The sequence below is a fragment of the Schistocerca serialis genome, chromosome 1 (assembly GCF_023864345.2).
Source record: "Schistocerca serialis cubense isolate TAMUIC-IGC-003099 chromosome 1, iqSchSeri2.2, whole genome shotgun sequence".
Classification (NCBI taxonomy): Eukaryota; Metazoa; Arthropoda; class Insecta; order Orthoptera; family Acrididae; genus Schistocerca; species Schistocerca serialis.
In genome coordinates, this window is record NC_064638.1 from 965,016,604 (window position 1) to 965,037,338 (window position 20,735).

The window sequence follows — 20,735 nt, forward strand, 5'->3', positions numbered from 1 at the left end:
CAGACGGATGCCATATTCCTTGACTTCCGGAAAGCGTTTGACTCGGTGCCCCACTGCAGACTCCTAACTAAGGTACGAGCATATGGGATTGGTTCCCAAGTATGTGAGTGGCTCGAAGGCTTCTTAAGTAATAGAACCCAGTACGTTGTCCTCGATGGTGAGTGTTCATCGGAGGTGAGGGTATCATCTGGAGCGCCCCAGGGAAGTGTGGTAGGTTCGCTGTTGTTTTCTATCTACATAAATGATCTTTTGGATAGGGTGCGGCTGTTTGCTGATGACGCTGTGGTGTACGGGAAGGTGTCATCGTTGACTGACAGTGGGAGGATACAAGATGACTAGGACAGGATTTGGGATTGGTGTAAAGAATGGTAGCTAACTCTATAGATAAAAGTAAATTAATGCAGATGAATAGGAAAAAGTATCTCGTATTGTTTGAATACTCCATTAGTAGTGTAACGCTTGACACAATCACGTCGATTAAATATTTGGGCGCAACATTGCAGAGCGATATGAAGTGGGACAAGCATGTAATGACAGTTATGGGGAAGGCGGATAGTCGTCTTCGGTTCATTGGTAGAATTTTGGGAAGATGTGGTTCATCTGTAAAGGATACCGCTTATAAAACACTAATACAACCTATTCTTGAGTACTGCTCGAACGTTTGGGATCCCTATGAGGTCGGATTGAGGGAGGACATAGAAGCAATTCAGATGCGAGCTGCTAGATTTGTTACTGGTAGATTTGATCATCACGCGAGTGTTATGGAAATGATTCGGGAACTCGGGTGGGAGTCTCTAGAGGAAAGGAGGCATTCTTTTCGTGAATCGCTACTGAGGAAATTTAGAGAACCAGGATTTGATGCTGACTGCAGTACAACTTACATTTCGCGGAAAGACCACAAAGATAAGATAAGAAAGATTAGGGCTCCTACAGAGGCATATAGGCAGTCATTTTTCCCTCGTTCTGTTTGGGAGTGGAACAGGGAGAGAAGATGCTAGTTGTGGTACAAGGTACCCTCCGCCACGCACCGTATGGTGGATTGTAGAGTATGTATGTAGATGTAGATGTAGATGTAGATAGTTTTTGGAAGCAACCTCTTGTTTTCACACAAGACCTACGTAAAAAACCATAAACTGTCATCTTTTCCGTCATACTAAATATATATGTATGTTTTTAACTAATGTTTTTGAAAAGTCCGGCCCCTGCGACTGCCACTCTCAGTTCCGGTATTATTTTTCGTGAAATTACCAGAAATAGTCACAGGGCTTTCATTGTCACGAACAACCGAAGCTAAATCACTTTTATTGCTATGCGCTGTCGTTTCGACATCACCATCATCAGACGAGTCCTTTTTATTTCACTACATAATTAAAGATTTTAACGATTTTGACACACAACACATGAAGAAATACTACAATTTCAAGTACAGGTGACACAGGTCAAACAGAACACAAACCAATGTCTAGCAGTCTACAACTTTTGACTTCTTCGTTGTTCGTTCAGTTGTTGAGTTCTGTAAATTCAAACTGAGTGAAAGTTAAACTATATTCTACAAGGTTTCACGAGGAAAAATCTCTCGCTGGCTGTCGCGTTCAGTGACTGTTGAAGAGCTGCAAATTAAAGCACAAAGAACTTCAAGTTGTTAAGGGTACTGTCCATTTACTGAATGTTTTATCTAGAAGGGGTGGGGTACTGGTAATGTATACGGTTGTGTCAAAAGGTTATCTTAAAAGAAATCTCTAAAAGAAACCGCTAATTAAATTCGCACTTCTTAGTATAAACGTTTTCACTGTATCGTACCCAACCTGCATCATTTCTAGTTATTTACTGCAATAATAATAATTAAAGGTTGCCGGCTTAAGTTTACGTTATTGATTTACTAAGCCGCATTCCTTTATTAATCGGACTTCTTAGAAAGCGATCACTTCACTTACATATCAAGAAGCAAACCTTCATAGTGCCAAATGGGTACGATGGAAAGCTTCGCTTTTTTTTTCTTCCAGAATAGTAACGTAAAGGAAAACTAATACTACGATTTTCAATGAGATATGCTGATCGTACCCACTAAAATATTGGGGTCTGCTTGAGTGACTGAGCATCCTGATAGTTTGTGCCTATGGATCGTCGTGAGCGAAACTTGGCGATCAGAGACATTTTCAGTTTCTACGAATTCTTAAATACCGGATCGCTGCAATATTGTAGGTGGTCATGTCACCCCTCAACAAAATAGGAATTCGTGACAGGCCACATCCAACCGGTAAAAAGACTGATGTCTGAAGAAGGAAAGGAAAAGCACACAGCAAACTGAAATACTTACGTCTGATAAGTAAACCGATTAAAGAACATTGGAAAAGATAATTTCTTTCTCACAGCTGCTTATCTATTGTGAAACTATTCGGAGTATGGAGTCATGTTATCATTCCCAAATATGGTAGAGCATATTGAACAGCTAAATCATGAATCAGATGTGGAAGACATCCGGATACAAGGAAGCTTTGTATAACACGCCAAGCTAAGGTTTGTAGGGGATACTAGCATTTATTCCGGAGTAGTAGTAGTAGTAGTAGTAGTAGTAATAGCAGTGGTCTTCAGTCCAGGGAATGGTTTGATGCAGCTCTCCATGCTACTCTATCCTGTGCAAGCTTCTTCAATCTCCCAGTACCTATTGATTCTGCATCCTTCTGAATCTGTTTAGTGTATTCAGTTCTTGGTCTCCCTCTACGATTTTTACCCTCCACACTGCCTTCCAATACCAAAACTGGTGATCACTTGATGCCTCAGAATATGTCCTACCTACCGATCCCTTCTTCTAGTCAAGTTGTGCCACAAATTTCTCTTCTCCCCAATTCTATTCAATACCTCCTCACTAATTATGGGATCTACAACATCTACTTTTCAGCATTCTTCTGTAGCACCACATTTCGAAAGCTTCAATTTTCTTCTTGTCTAAATTATTTATCGTCCACGTTTAACTTGCATACATAGCTACACTTCATACAAATGCTTTCAGAAACGACTTCCTGACACTTAAATCTACACTCGATGTTAACAAATTTCTGTTCTCCTCAAACGCTTTCCTTGCCATTGCCAGTCTACGTTTTATATCCTCTCTACTTCGACCAACATCCGTTATTTTGCTCTCCAAATAGCAAAACTCATTTACTACTTTAAGTGTCTCATTTCCTAATCTAATTCCCTCAGCATCACCCGACTTAATTCGTCTACATTCGATTTTCCTCGTTTTGCTTTTGTTGGTGTTCATCTTATACCCTCCTTTCAAGACATTGTCCATTCTGTTCAGCTGCTCTTCCAGATCCTTTGCTGCCTCTGATAGAATTACAATGTCATCGGAGAACCTCAATGTTTTTATTTCTTCTCCATGGATTTTAATACCTACTACGAACTTTTCTTTTGTTTACTTTATTGCTTGCTCAATATACAGACTGAATAACATCGGTGATAGGCTGCAACCCTGTCTTACTCCCTTCCCAACCACTGCTTCCCTTTCATGCCCTCGACCCTCATAACTGCCATCTTATTTCTGTACAAACTGTAAATAGCCTTTCGCTCCCTGTATTTTACACCTACCACCTTCAGAATTTGAAAGAGAGTATTTCGGTCAACATTGTCAAAAGCTTTCTCTAGCTCTACAAATGCTAGAAACGTAGGTTTGCCTTTTCTTAATCTAGCTTCTAAAATAAGTCGTAGGGTCAAATGGTTCAAATGGCTCTGAGCACTATGGGACTTAATTACTGTGGTCATCAGTCCCCTAGAACTTAGAACTACTTAAACCTAACTAACTTGAGGACATCACACACTCTCTAATTTTCCTGTAGGCAGTATCTTTCTTACCCCTAGTGATATACGCCTCTACCTTTTTTACATTTGTCCTCTAGCCATCCATGCTTAGCCCTTTTTGCACTTCCAGTCGATCTCAATTCCTTTTTGCCTGCTTCATTTACTGCATTTTGATATTTTCTCCTTTCATAAGTTAAATTCAATATCTCTTCATTTACCCAAGGATTTCTATTAGCCGTCGTGTTTTTTTCCCTTGTTGATCGATCCTCTGCTGCCTTCACTATCTCTCAAAGCTACCCATTCTTCTTCTACTGTATTTCTTTCCCCCATTCTTGTCAATCGATCTCTAATGCTCTCCTTAATACTCTCTACATACTCTGGTTCTATCAGTTTATCCAGGTCCCATCTCCTGAAATTCCCATCTTTTCGCAGTTTCTTCTGTTTTAATGTAAGTTCATAACCGATAGATGGTGGTCAGAGTCCACACCTGCCCCTGGAAATGTCTTACAATTTAAAACCTGGTTCCTAAATCTCTGTCATACCATTATATAATCTATCTGCAAGCTTCTAGTATCTCCAGGCTTCTTCCATGTATACAACCTTCCATCATGATGCTTGAACCAAATGTTAACTATGGTTAAGTTATGCTATGTGCAAAATTCTGCCAGACGGCTTCCTCTTTCATTCCATAGCCTCATTCCTTGTTCACCTGCTACGTTTCCTTCTCTTCCTTTTCCTACTATCGAATCCCAGTCACCCATCACTATTAATTTTCGTCTCCCTTCACTATCTGAATAATTTATTTTATCTCATCATACATTTCATCAATCTCTTCGTCATCTGCGGAGCTAGTTGGCATATAAACTTGTACTACAGTGCTAAACGTCGGCATGATGATGATGATGATGATCATGATGATACATTACTTCTATTTCTTCGTCATCTGCAGAGCTAGTTGGCATATAAACTTGTACTACTGTGGTAGGCGTGGGCTTCGTGTCTACCTTGGCCACAATAATGCTCTCACTATGCTGTTTGTAGTAGCTTACCGCAATCCTATTTTATTTATTCATTATTAAACCTAATCCTTCATTAACCCTATTTGAGTTTGTATTTATAACCCTGTATTCGCCTGACCAGAAGTCTTGATCCTCCTGCAACCGAACTTCACTAATTCCCACTATGTCTAACTTTAACCTATCCATTTCCCGTTTCAAAATTTTCTGACCTACCTGCCCGATTAAGGGATCTGACATTCCACGCTCACACCCGTAGAACGCCGATTTTATTTCTCCTGATAACGTCCTCCTGAGTAGTCCTCATTCGGAGATCCGAATATCCAAGTGGGTGGCTATTTTGCCTCCGTAAGATTTTACCCAAGGGGACGTCATCATCATTCAACCTTAAATTACGGCTATAGTTTCCCCTTGCTTTCAGCCGTTCGCAGTGCCAGCACAGCAAGGCCGTTTTGCTTAATTTTACAAGGCCGGATCAGTCAATTATCCAGTCTGTGGCCCCTGCAACTACTGAGAAGGTGCTGCCCCTCTTCAGGAACCACACGTTTTTTTGGCCTCTCAACGGATACCCCTCCGTTGTGATTGCACCTACTGTACGTGTATCTGTATCGCTGAGGCACGCAAGCCTCCCCACCAACGGCAATGTTCATGTTTTATGGGGGGGTGGGGGGGGGGGTCCGGAGAAGTACACATACAATTTATTTCACATGTACAGAATATACCGAATCCCAAGATAAATCACTCAAAACCATTTCTATCATCGCCATGTACATTTTGCAGTACAATGTAGAAAATACGTGTCTTTCAGATTTGCCAGCTGCAAATATTTTCGTTGGTAAATGTTTTATCCGCTCTTGAAACCATGGCTTATCTGCAACAGGTGGCAACAACCTTTGAAATAGGATTACCCTCCATTACTAACAGAAAATAATGAAAACAGATTGTTCAGCATTCAGTGGAAATGCGAGCTTTGTTTATCAGTTAACGCCTGTGTAAATGGATACGGCCGTGTGCTGACGTGCATCACTGTCAAGAATACTAACTCACCTGAACTACCATCAGTTAGCGAAAAATTGCAACTGTCTTGGAAATAAATGTTTGGACTAATTTAATAAATGTCCTGCATCTCTGGACACTTCAGTGAAAACTATATTGCGCTATAATCGGTACTTTCAGATTCACACAGGGAATATTTTATGTGTAAAATAAAAGTAAAAGTATACAGTCAAATATACCATCGCCTTACTGTAGGTAAAGGTTATCCACGGTGGTATGAACGTCTTACATTCCCAAAGTTTTCACAAATAATTTCGACAAACGCCATCCATCACACTTGCCACAGGCAATAAATATTTCGAAACTCCTATGACGTTTCGTTTTTGAGAAGAAGGGCAGTGTTTGTGGCTGTAGATCTGAGAACATGGGAAGATTGCAACACTGCAGTCTCTCAGAATCAGAGATATCCGTAATCTGTGGTTATAATGACTCAGGACTCATCTGCAGCTGGGCCCCTTCTCACTGATTTGCCACACCCCTCTCCTGGGGGGAGAGAAGTAGTTCCGTTCCAGTTCTCTTTAAAATACCTCCAAAACAGAGTAATTCCTGCAGACTAAAAAACAACTGCATGTAAATTATCTGATCGTTGTCACGTGGTAGGAATCATAAACGTGTAAATATGCGTCGAGTATTATGAAAGTTGACTTCTCCTTCAGGTAATATTAGGCAGTGTGTAACAGATTATAAAAAGAAACACAATTACGGAGTCTTTGTGGATAGAAGCCATGACACGTTAAGGGAAGATATGCTCTTCAGTATCACGTCGCTTTTTAGTTTCAAGATGCTAGCTATGAGAATTTTTTTGCTATAGTTATGAAGAGTTCTTGTTAAATAGGAAAATAGATTCAATTTTTTGTTTCAGGTAACTATTTTTTACCTGGCGTCAACGTCTGTTTTTCGTTCCGTATTCACTTACGGACAATTTTACAGAAAATTACGTTTTATAAATCAGTTACACAGTAACATGAGTTTCTCATCGTCCTTGCATTCACCATGGGGAATTCAGTTAAGCGCTTTAAATCTATGACAATTAGCCTTTTCAGCAGGTTACTGAGAAACAGATAGGAAAGGGATTTAATCTAGAATATCAGTTTTGTTTTTTAATGCCATACTTGAAGATTAGAAAACATTTCACATTTTACATGAATAAAACATTCCTTAGAGTTAGTCCTTTTTCCGACCAAAATCTGCGTTTCCTCGTATTTGGTCTTAGGTTAGAAATTGCACTGTCACCTCACATGTGGAACATGCCACAGCTGTTACCAGGTATTTCAGTACTTGGATATTTTCCAGTGTTCCTCCTTTCAACATTTTGTAGACTACTACTTCATTCTTCTGTCTGCATGTTCGGTACGAATTTTGTAATTTATTTCAAACTGACTTCCGAATGAGCTAGAGACTTGCAAGTTTCTACATAACTTTGAAATGTATGACAATGCAATATTAACGCACTTTCATTCTGATGTGTGGTTCAGAGTACTTTGTTTTTCACTTTGCTTCCTTATTTTATTTTTTAGGAAAATATCGCTTTATCAGTTTGATGTCTTATTAATAGATAAATGTAGCACTATTCTTTTTCAAATATGATGAGGTGAAGAGACACTGAACACAAGCCTTAAATATAACACGTCTCCCATCTAATTTCATCAAAACTTTTATAACCACTGAACAATTTCACACACAAGTCTGATAAACAGAAAATAATCATTCAAATAAAAATATTTTTAGTTTTAAATTAAAATAGTTATTAAAATAGTTATTTCTCCTAACCCGATACAAAAAAGTCGACAAAATTTGTGATTGTAAATTTTTAATAGCTATGAAAGTACTTGTAAGTTCTGTACTGAAACGCATGGGACGCATACAGTAAATAATTCATGCATGAATATTTCACCTCGTAACTGTTATCCGTTGCATGCGTCCCAGGTTTTTCATTATAAATCTTAAAAATATTTTCGTAGCATTAAAAGTTCAGAAAGGGAAATTTTCAGGACTATATACAAAGTGAAAACTAAGAAATCGGCAAACTGCAGGAGCTGATTTCTGACTGGAAATGGAGTAAAAAAAAATCCTATGAATATGTGTTCAAAAATACGGGCAACGGCAACAAATCGTCCCGGAACACAATACACAGCTGCAACGCATCCACGTCGCAACAGACGTTAAAAGTGACCTCCATGGGACGAAATACACGCTTTCACGTGTCGCATGGCAGATTGCCGCACTCTTTCGCACTTCCAACCTCTCAGAAAAGCTTCGTACGCATTGTGGACACGCTGTTGAAGGGTCTGCATATCAGGAATCGGTTCAGCATACACAATGCTTTTCAGATGCCACCAGAGGTAAACATCCAGGGGGCTTAAGTCCGGCGATCTAGCATGCAATGCTACAGGACCTCTGCGTCCTATCCGAATAACGGTAATGCGGAATTGAAGCGGTGCTCCGCCATCAAGAAACCACATAACTTGTCATATCGTCAGTGATGTATTATCAGTGAGTCCAGGCAGAGTATTCTGCAGCATGTCCAGGTTTGTGAAGCTGCAAGACTTGTTAGTGATTTAATATATATTACCATAAATAAAAAACCCTGATTTTCTTTTTTTTTTTTTAAAAAAAAGAAAACTTGCACAATGGTCTTGCCAAAAGCCGAGAGGCGACTCTTTATGTTGTAGCTCTCAGAGGCGATCTGGGATGCTCTCTCTGTGTGAGGCACCCCTGTGCATCTCTGTGACTCACAGCTCAATTTCATAGCGCAACACGGAGCTGTTGCCTATGTAGTTGTGAGATAATAACTAGTAAACGTACGTGGTCGCCAAGAATCCATGCCTGTACATTGATGCTGAGCCGATGCTGATGAAACGTCTCAACCATTCCTCCAGGGTTGTCTGTAGAGTACAGACGACGATATACAGGTAGATGATGCCAGTTCTGATACAGATTGCTTCATCGGTAAAGAGGATAGGTGGCAGAAATTCCATAACTGTGACTATCTTGTGCAAAAACCATCGACAAAAAGCCGTGCCATGGAGGGAAATCCGCTGCTGATTATCCTTGCCCTCGTTGCAGGTGATAGGTATGGTAGCAGTTGTCATGCAGGATACACACGTTGACAGACCACTTGTATGGAGCTTGTACTAGGGTTCATCTCAATATCCTGTAGAACCCGGTCCTCCAAATCTGCTGTACACCCAGTCTGCCACCTCCCTGCACTTCCTTCTACCTGAAAGACCCATGATTACGAAAACATGCATAAAGAGTTTGAAATGTTGTGTGATGTGGTTGATGTTTGTGAGGGTACCTGTTTTGGTATAGCCATGGCGCGTCTCGACCGTTCCCATCTGCTTGGCCATACACAGACAATACCTCGGATTGTTCCAGACATGAATGCCGGACAAATCTGCTGCTTACAGTGGGTTGCGTCAATCACACAGTCTGCAACACTGTAGGAACACACGATACGTGATCAGAGGAACTTTCATTCGTCAACACCATCTACCGTGGCAATATGCATATCCAGACACATATTCATTGGACCTTCTTTCCTCCATTTCGAATCAGGAATATGTCCGTGCTGCAGTTTGTTGGTTTTGTTAATGTTGACCCCACATATGGTGTTAGGAATCTGCATAGGAATAGAAGAAATATATGACATTTGGTTCATTCTAAAAACGTGTTATATTAAAAATTCTTTTATTTAAATAATTTTTTATTTGTATTGACGACAATTTCATAGCTCCCACTAGCTATGAGGCACATCCAATGGCACAACAATATTCCAATATCTTTAAAGCTACAGAAGTTGCTATTTCACAGAGAATAAACAGTTTCAGAATGAATACAGTATGAATTCCTCATAGTTCTCATACTTGTGTTTTTTTAATGAACAGTTTACTGTTTTGTCGGTAACTTTATTTGAATATTATTGCACCCACTACTAACAACAACCGGTGCTAATTTAAAAGTGGCCAGTCACGTAAGTGAGCGGACACCACAACTGAACCAAGAACTGAAAGACTTTTCTATCAAGCAGCCCTACATATTTGTTTAATCAATATGCACTTACGATAAACGAAAATTATCATAAGTGCACTTTCGCAAGAATATTGGTTTACTTGTTTATTGAAAAACCTTCATTTATAACTGTTATAAATTGACTGTGACATAATTTTTACAGCATTTCTTTATTTAAATACTGTTGTAATGTATTGGTAAATTCACGAAAGTGGTCATATTGAATCAAATCATGTATGAGAGCCTCAAAACGATGTATTTTGGTGGGGACAGCCTTCAGCCAATGGAAAAACAGACAGTAGCAACACACTATGGGGGTCAAGTGGAGACTGGGACATTTCTAGCAACGGGCTCAAGGCAACGATTCTGAACACATCATGTTGAGTGCTGGAGGAAGACAGACCTCCCTATGGCAATATGTGTGATTCACTCACACAGCTGATTGATTCTGGGTAATGAACAGCTGCTGTCATACTTAAACGTCTGAAGGGACTTCATATTTCAAGAGGTCTCAATATGCACCATGGTATAACTCTTCACTTTTTCCCTTTCTACGAATATTAAAGGGGGGGGGGGGGGGGCTAGGACGTCAAATGGGTCGACTTGGAGCAGGAGAGGCACCACAGGACATTTTAATTTCCACTGTCTATACTTTTACAAATAAATTCATGAAACTTCGTGAGCATGACGAGGAAGGATTCAGGATTCACAGTCATAGCAGTGGAAATTCAAAACATAACAAAATATTTTTTTACATGTGAAATTTCACCATTTTTTCACTTACTGTTGACTGCGTTTGTTGCTATAGGAACACTTTCAAATGGTTCAAATGGCTCTGAGCACTATGGGACTTAACATCTATGGTCATCAGTCCCATAGAACTTAGAACTACTTAAACCTAACTAACCTAAGGACATCACACACATCCATGCCCGAGGCAGGATTCGAATCTGCGACCGTAGCAGTCGCGCGGCTCCGGACTGAGCGCCTAGAACCGCTAGACCACCGCGGCCGGCAGGAACACTTTCGTCGATGAATTTTGCACTGCATATAAATCATAGTTAGAGGTGTATGAAACTCTACAATTTTTTTACCGAGCGAGGTGGCGCAGTGGCTAGCACACTGGACTCGCATTCGGGAGGACGACGGATCAATCCCGCGTCCGGCCATCCTGATTTAAGTTTTCCGTGATTTCCCTAAATCGCTCCAGGCAAATGCCGCGATGGTTCCTTTGAAAGGGCACGGCCGATTTCCTTCCCCGTCTTTCCCTAATCAGATGAGACCGATGACCTCGCTGTCTGGTCTCCTCCCCCCAACAACCGAACCGATCTACAATTTATTTAATTTATGAAAAAAATGAACGCGCTGTTACATCTTAAACTTGATGTTTCGAAAATATTCAAATTTTATAGTTAATTATCTCAATTTTTACCACAGTTTTCAATAGATTTGGAAAATTCTAGAGTTTCATACACCTGTAAGTATGGTTTGTATGCTGAGCAAAATTCATCGAAAATTCTCTCTTACTTATGAAGAAAAGTGTACCTATAGCAACAAATGCAGCCAATAGTAAGTGAAAAAATGATGAAATTTCACATGTAAAAAAAATTATTTTGTTACGTTTTTGAACTCCCACTGCCGTGAGCGTGAATCCGGAATCCTTCCTGGTCATGCTGACAAAGTTTTATGAATTTATTTGTTAATGTGTAGACAGTGGAAATTACAGTGTCCTATGGTGCCTGTCCTGCTCCAAGTCGGCCCGTTTGTCGTCCTATACCCCCTTAAGGGTGAATTACTATCCTTTGTAGTGCAAGCGTTACTTTGTGAATCATCATACTGCACTCTGAACTGGCTTGAGCCGGTGAATATTTCGTGTATTGTAATCACGAAATGGACTTCGTCTTCGTGTATCTTCGATGAATATTTCATTTGGGGATTTTGCTAACAGTCTCGTAACGCTCTCAACGGAACTTTACTGCATTTGATAGGGGTATTCTCTGTCTGTATTTTAACAGAATATCGTAGGACCACTTCCCAATTATCTGAAATGACCTTTCTTGAGTAAACGTTATTCAACATAATTCCTTGTGGTCTATAACAATTACAGACGATAGAACTCTTGTTATTAAATTATTCATTTATCATTGCACATCAAGTCCTCGGTAAGAGTTCAGTTCCAACCACGAAGACACATAGAAACGCGTCTGTCTACCTGTCTTCAGAGGGCGTGTTTGCTGTGTTGCAGTGTCGGTGTCGGAGGTGACGGTGCTGCAGGAGGCGGTGGCGCACCTGCCGTGCGTGCTGCAGCCGGAGCACGGCGACGTCGTGGAGCTGGTGCTGTGGTTCAAGGACGGCGCCGACTCCCCCATCTACAGGTCGGTGCGCCCAGTGCACGTAGCAGTGGCAGCACGCTAGTGATACTGCAGATCACGCTAGTAAGAGTGCCACCGTGTACGAGGCACTGTATCCTTTAGTGAATACATCGGCACATGCCGTCTACGCGATTGTGGCGGAGAAGATATGCGGAAGATGATATCAGAAAGTATCTGATTGTGGCCTTATCATAAGAGAAAATTATGAGAAGCGTTCCTCTTCTAAAGTCGAATAGTGACCAGACAATTCAGGGGTTCCTTTGTTGTTCAGAAATGGTTCAAATGCTTTGAGCACTATGGGACTCAACTGCTGAGGTCATTAGTCCCCTAGAACTGAGAACTAGTTAAACCTAACTAACCTAAGGACATCACAAACATCCATGCCCGAGGCAGGATTCGAACCTGCGACCGTAGCGGTCTTGCGGTTCCAGACTGCAGCGCCTTTAACCGCACGGCCACTTCGGCCGGCTCCTTTGTTGTGCCGAGGAGATATGGAGATATGTCCAGGATACACTACTGGCCATTAAAATTGCTACACCACGAAGGTGACGTGCTACATAAGCGAAATTTAACCGACAGCAAGAAGATGCTGTGATATGCAAATGATTAGCTTTTCAGAGCATTCACACAAGGCTGGCGCCGGTGGTGACACCTATAACGTGCTGATATGAGGAAAGTTTCCAACCAATTTCTCATACACAAATAGCAGTTGACCGGCGTTGCCTGGTGAAAGTTGTTGAGATGCCTCGTGTAAGGAGGAGAAATGCGTGCCATCACTTTTCCGACTTTGATAAAGGTCGGATTGTAGCTTATCGCGATTGCGGTTCGTTGTATCGCGACAATGCTGCTCGCGTTGGCCGAGATCCAACAACTGTTAGCAGAATGTGGAATCGGTGGGTTCAGGAGGGTACTACGGAACGCCGTGCTGGATCACAACGGCCTCGTACCACTAGCAGTTGAGATGACAGGCACCTTATGCGCATGGCTCTAACGGATCGTGCAGCCACGTCTCGATCCCTGAGTCAACAGATGGGGACGTTTGCAAGACAACAACCGTCTGCACGAACAGTTCGACGACGTTTGCAGCAGCATGGACTATCAGCTCGGAGTCCATGGCTGCGGTTACCCTTGACGCTGCATCACAGACAGGAGCGCCTGCGATGGTGTACTCAACGACGAACCTGGGTGCACGAATGACAAAACGTCATTTTTTTTCATGAATCCAGGTTCTGTTTACAGCATCATGATGGTCGCATCCGTGTTTGGCGACATCGCCATGAACGCACACTGGAAGCGTGTATTCGTCATCGCCATACTGGCGTATCACCCTGCGTGATGGTATGGGGTGCCATTGGTTACATGTCTCGATCACCTCTTGTTCGCATTGACGGCACGTTGAACAGTGGACGTTACATTTCAGATGTGTTACGACCCGTGGCTCTACCCTTCATTCGACCCCTGCGAAACCCTACATTTCAGCATGATAATGCACGACCGCATGTTGCAGGTCCTGTAAATGCCTTTCTGGATACATAAAATGTTCGACTGCTGCCCTGGCCAACACATTCGCCACATCTCTCACCAATTGAAAACATCTGATCAATGCTGGACGAGCAACTGGCTCGTCACAATACGTTAGTCACTAATCTTGCTGACCTGTGGTATCGTGTTGAAGCAGCATGGGCAGCTGTACCTGTACACGCCATCCAAGCTCTGTTTGACTCAATGCCCAGGTGTATCAAGGCCGTTATTACGGCCAGAGTTGGTTGTTCTGGGTACTGACTTTGCAGGATCTATGCACTCAAATTGCTTGAAAAAATGGTTCAAATGGCTCTGAGCACTATGGGACTCAACTGCTGTGGTCATAAGTCCCCTAGAACTTAGAACTACTTAAACCTAACTAACCTAAGGAGATCACACACATCCATGCCCGAGGCAGGATTCGAACCCGCGACCGTAGCGGTCGTGCGGTTCCTGACTCTAACGCCTTTAACCGCTCGTCCACTCCGGCCGGCCAAATTGCTTGAAAATGTAATCACATGTCAGTTCTAGTATAAATATTTGTCCCCTGAATACCCGTTTATCATCTGTATTTCTTCTTGATGTAGCAATTTTAGTGGCCAGTAGTGTAGTCACATATGTCTGGTGGTTAAGATTCAGAGCTCGTCCGTTGCTCCCCTGCAGTGCTCACTGGACACACCCTTAATGATTACAATATAGTAAGCGTGTTATATATCTTACGGCAGTGTAGCGTAAACCTATTGCTCCTATTTGTGTGCATAATTTGAGAAAGCCTGGCCACTTCCTTTAAAACTAAACCTCAGACTTCATAAGATTATGAACCTGCTTTTTTCTGCTCTGAAATACCAACCGACATATAACGCGATTCATTAATTATACTATTTGTCTACAGATATGAAGATAAGGAGACGGAGAAAATATCAGAAAGTGCAACGAAAATGATGAATGGGGGAGGGGTCGGCGTTACTCGGAAGTAACACAGCCGGGATTTGAATTGGATCATGGGCTGCAAACGCCACACTATACTGCCTCAGAGTTTAATAAATTGCGCATTTAGGATCAGTCTGTGCAGGAAAACTGTGCTTGTTTTTTGTGGCCTACGCTGTCTAATAACTCGAAAAAAAAGAAACACAGAAAAACGTCTTGTGTGGTGGAAGTAGGAGGTTTCGATGCAAAGTTTTTATAGAATATAACCACAAGTGCTGCTTATTTATACACTGTAGAACATGAGCTGACTGTAATGTCACCTTTTATGTAGTCCCATGTGTGTAAGTACGAGGCACGTAGTGGAATTAATCAATTGCAGAATGGGTGCCAGGTAATAAATTCACGAAGAGCGAAGTATGATAATTTCAGTACGCTGTCGGAAAACAACATACATTAGGTTTCTAGTCATGCAAAAAATACAAGAATTGAATTAAACCGGCAAGATTCCCCCCTTCCCCACCTTCCCCCCCCCCTTCCCCCCCACCGAGTATCGCGGCACAAGAATATCCAAAAATAACCTTGCAAACTTCTGAAGCACGATCTTACGAGTTTGAGATTCTGTTTGAAAGTCATTTGAAGTTACAGATGCTTAACCCAGAAACAGTTACCGATTACAGCGTGTTCTGATAAGATCAATTGCGAGACAATGACATGAAGTTTCCCACGCCATGTTAGAATGCAAAGGGCAACGCTAAAAGGACGCAATTCTAGATGAATGCCAAAGCTCGAGTGAATTCCAGTCGCATAACTAAAACTCGAATGTTCGGCACTTGCTGAAAGCTCAATGTATTGCGAAAGTTGTCGGCCGAACGGACTCAACTCGAAAGCACAAGTGTCTAAATCACGTCCGTTCGGAGTGGTGCCAGGAATCAGAGTGCTTTGTGCTCAAACTGTACGTGACGGCCAATTGAAAAACACGCGTCCAGCACACTGATGGGCCGGCAACGGTCAGAGTTTTCGCCTCTCCCTGAGAAACACCTGCCTGTTCCTATTGTAAGGATGCACCGCTCCAACAGAGTGGACTAGGGCCACATCGTCTTTGAATTAACGAGTGGCTTATGTGCGGCGCGCGAGTGAGTGTTCATGAAACATGCTAATGCTAAGGCAGCTGTCTTGCATCTGAATTGCAAATTAGGACTGTGATGTCGGAAAAGAATAGTGTTAGGGAAATGCTTCAAATGTCTCTGAGCACTATGGGACTTAACAGCTATGGTCATCAGTCCCCTAGAACTTAGAACTACTTAAAACTAACTAACCTAAGGACATCACACAACACCCAGTCATCACGAGGCAGAGAAAATAGTGTTAGGGAAAATAGTAATTTTGTATCTGAAGGTATAGGTTACTCTTACGTGATTAACGGGCAACAGGAAGAAGAATTTTTACTCTTCTCGGAGAACACGTTAACTTCATCAGTGGATATATATTCATGACAGAAATAAACATGCAGAAATCGACGGCTGTAAAAACAAGAAGTCTGTCGACATGCTTGTCTACGAAACACGTATGTTACGCGATGCATTCGCTGGATACTTAAATGTACCTGTACATTTACACAGCGCTTCATCATCGGCCATTTTACATCCCCTCTTGAGTAGTGGCTGGCTTCCTCTGATCCTGTTCATCCATTACACGATCACGTCGGTTTTGCACGTTTTCTAATGACTTGTATCCACCTTACATTGGATCATCTTCCGGTTCTTCCTTTTCCTTTAAATGCGAGTATCAGATTGCCTCATGTATCATTCATCGCCTTGTTACTTGTTCCTCACATGTCAGTTTCCTTTTCATTACGATCATAATTTATCTTCCATTGTAGTGTGGGCTCTGATACATTTTTTTTGTTTTCCTGTCTGATAATTACCAACATGCATATCACGATCGCTAGCTTAATAAAAATTAGTTTTAACGTTTTCGGCACTAAGCGTCCATATCTCAACTCCTTTAGTAAAAACTGGGAAAACAGACTTATGATGCCTACCATGATTACTGCACTAATAGAACCGCCATAAATCTCTTCCAACAACTCGTCCAAGTTAGCCACAAAATCATTGCCACCGTTTCTTCCTTGAAACACGTGATTCGCACGACTTCGTGGAATCAAGCACTTGGTTAATGTTTGTCATGTTGCTCATCGTCTCTAATATGCTTTTGGTGTGAGAAGATATCAGAGTTCTTTCTCCCTATAAGACAGCCATAAAGTAGTGATCCGTTTACGTTTTTTGATACTTACACTACCTTGCGAACTTTTCGAGCGAAGTACTGGCGCAAATATCTGCTGTCTCGTCCTTTTAGAACGTGAGTTCTTGGCGTCATACGTCTTCTCTTACTGTAAACACGGTCGTGCTCCAATATTGCTTACATTTGCTGGTATTTAATTCTACTCCACAGCATCAGATTTCGTGAGGTTTCCGCGACAACACCCGGCATGTGGCGCAATGAAAGACAAGATACAGTGAACGCAGGCAATGTTCACAGTATGAGCCCCTTAAACTAATACAATTTGCCTGTGGCAGTTTCCAGACGTTGTGGAAACAGGAAAGGCAGTAAAAGCAGACAACCCTGTCTCACTCCCTTCCCAGCCACTGCTTCCCTTTGATGTCCCTCGACTCTTATAACTGCCATCTGGTTTCTGCACAAATTGTAAATAGCTTTTCGCTCCCTGTATTTTACCCCTGCCACCTTCAGAATTTGAAAGAAAGTATTCCAGTCAACATTGTCAAAAGCTTTCTCTAAGTCTACAAATGCTAGAAACGTAGGTTTGCCTTTCCTTAATCTAGCTTCTAAGATAAGTCGTAGGGTCAGTATTGCGTCACGTGTTCCGATATTTCTACGGAATCCAAACTGATCTTCGCCGAGGACGGATTCTACTAGTTTTTCCATTCCTCTGTAAAGAATTCGCGTTAGTATTTTGCAGCTGTGGCTTATTAAACTGATAGTTCGGTAATTTTCACATCTTTCAACACCTGCTTTCTTTGGGATTGGAATTATTGCATTCTTCTTGAAGACTGAGGGTATTTCGCCTGTCTCATACATCTTGCTCATCAGATTGTAGAGTTTTGTCAGGGATGTCTCTCCAATGGCTGTCAGTAGTTCTAATGGAATGTTGTCTACTCCAGGGGTTTTGTTCGACTCAAGTCTTTCAGTGCTCTGTCAAACTCTTCACGCAGTATCATATCTCCCATTTCATCTTCATCTACATCCTCTTCCATTTCCAAAATATTGTCCTCAAGTACATCGCCCTTGTACAGTCCCTCTACATATTCCTTCCACCTTTCTGCTTTCCCTTCTTTGCTTAGAACTGGGTTTCCATGTGAGCTCTTGATATTCATACAAGTGGTTCTCTTTTCTCGAAAGGTCTCTTTAATTTTCCTGTAGGCAGTATCTATCTGACCCCTAGTGAGATAAGCCTCTTACATTTGTTCTCTAGCCATCCCTGCTTAGCCATTTTGCGCTTCCAGTCGATCTCATTTTTGAGACGTTTATATTCCTTTTTGCCTGCTTCATTTACTGCATTTTTATATTTTCTCATTTCATCAGTTAAATTCAATATTCCTTCTGTTACCCAAGGATTTCTACTACCCCTCGTCTTTTTTCCTACTTGATCCTCTGCTGCCTTCACTACTTCATCCCTCAAAGCTACCCATTCTTCCTCTACTGTGTTTCTTTCCCCCATTCTTGTCAATTGTTCCCTTATGCTCTCCCTGAAACTCTCTACAACCTCTTGTTCTTTCAGTTTATCCAGGTCCCATCTCCTTAAATTCCCACCTTTTTGCAGTTTATTCAGTTTTAATGTACAGTTCATAACCAATAGATTGTGGTCAGTGTCCACATCTGCCCCTGGAAATGTCTTACAATTTAAAACCTGGTTCCGAAATCTCTGTCTTACCATTATATAAACTACCTGAAACCTGTCAGTATCTCCAGGTTTCTTCCATGTATACAGTCTTCTTTTATGATCCTTGAACCAAGTGTTAGCTATGATTAAGTCGTGCTCTGTGGAAAATTCTACCAGACGGCTTCCTCTTTTATTTCTTACCCCCAATCCATATTCACCTACTACGTTTCCTTCTCTTCCTTTTCCTACTGACGAATTCCAGTCACCCACGACTATTAAATTTTCATCTCCCCTTCACTATTTATTTCATTGTACATTTCTTGTGAGCGCTCAGCTACGATCTACTCTCTTCTACAAGAACGAAGTCAGTACCAAGACTAAGTTATCTGTGCACCGTTCAATCTTTCGACCAACTTCGTTGTATGGGAGCGGAAGCTGGGTGGATTCAGGTTACCTTATCAACAAGGTTGAGGTTACGGATATGAAGGTAGCTAGGATGATTGCAGGTACTAGTAGATGGGAACAATGGCAGGAGGGTGACCACAATGAGGAAATCAAAGAAAAACTGGGAATAGATGTAGCAGTCAGGGCGAACAGGCTTAGATGGTGGGGTCATGTTACACGAATGGGAGAAGCAAGGTTAGCCAAGAGACTCATGGGTTCAGCAGTAAAGGGTAGGAGGAGTCTGGGCAGACCAACGAGAAGGTACCTGGATTCGGTTATGAATGATTTTGAAGTAATAGGTTTAACATCAGAAGAGGCACCAATGTTAGCACTGAATAGGGGATCATGGAGGAATTTTATAAGGGGGGGCTATGCTCCAGACTGACGCTGAAAGGCATAATCAGTCTTAAATGATGATGATGATGATGATGATCATGATGATACATTACTTCTATTTCTTCGTCATCTGCAGAGCTAGTTGGCACATAAACTTGTACTACTGTGGTAGGCGTGGGCTTCGTGTCTATCTTGGCCACAATAATGCGTTCACTATGCTGTTTGTAGTAGCTTACCCGCATTCCTATTTTCCTATTCATTACTAAACCTACTCCTGCATTACCCCTACTTGATTTTGTGTTTATAAACCTGTAGCCACCTGACCAGAAGTCTTGTTCCTCCTGCCACCGCCGGCCGGTGTGGCCGTGCGGTTAAAGGCGCTTCAGTCTGGAACCGCGTGACCGCTACGGTCGCAGGTTCGAATCCTGCCTCGGGCATGGATGTGTGTGATGTCCTTAGGTTTAATTAGTTCTAAGTTCTAGGCGACTGATGACCTCAGAAGTTAAGTCGCATAGTGCTCAGAGCCATTTGAACCTCCTGCCACCGAACTTCACTAATTCCCACTATATCTAACTTTAACCTATCCATTTCCCTTTTTAAATTTTCTACCCTGCCTGACCGATTAAGGGATCTGACATTCCACGCTCCGATCCGTAGAACACCAGTTTTCTTTCTCCTGGTAACGACACCCTCTTGAGTAATCCCCTCACGGAGATCTGAATGAGGGACTATTTTACCTCCGGAATATTTTACTCAAGAGGACGCCATCATCATTTAACAACACAGTAAGGCTGCACGCCCTCGGGAAAAATTACGACCGTAGTTTCCCCTTGCTTTCAGCCATTCGCAGTACCAGCACAGCAAGGCCGTTTTGGTTAGTGTTACAAGGCCAGATCAGTCAATCATCCAGACTGTTGCCCTTGCAACTACTGAAAAGGCTGCTGCCCCTCTTCGGGAACCACACGTTTGTCTGGCGTCTCAACAGATACCCCTCCGTTGTGGTTGCACCTACGGTACGGCTATCTGTATCGCTGAGGCACGCAAGCCTCCCCACCAACGGCAAGGTCCATGTTTCATGGGGGGGGGGGGGGGGGGAGGAGAAACGGATTGACAACTGAAGGTTCGCATGGTGTGAGAGAACACCTCCATGCCACTTCGTGAATTCGTGAATAAACTAGTTCAGGGCAAAAAACAGGCGGGTAAGAAACTCTTCAGTCTTAATGTCAGACAATAGGAGATAGTGAAGCGGCTAATTGTAGCTGATCACGGAGCAGTGAATCGTCTCAATTGTGGGATTGTGATGGTGGCGGTGGTTGGAATTGGTGGTTCGTAAGAAATACATCCCTGGATCCTTTT

The 20,735-nt window shown here is 42.1% G+C and overlaps 1 protein-coding gene across 1 annotated transcript in view; it reads left to right on the plus strand.

Annotated features, from left to right (window-relative positions):
* The window catches only part of LOC126452917 (hemicentin-2-like), a 716,817-nt gene that overhangs the window by 200,588 nt on the left and 495,494 nt on the right, over window positions 1-20,735 (plus strand). Inside the window, exon 2 of the mRNA XM_050091124.1 lies at window positions 12,127-12,256. Within this exon, the coding sequence (XP_049947081.1) occupies window positions 12,127-12,256 (130 nt within the window). The remainder of the gene's footprint in view (window positions 1-12,126; window positions 12,257-20,735) is intronic.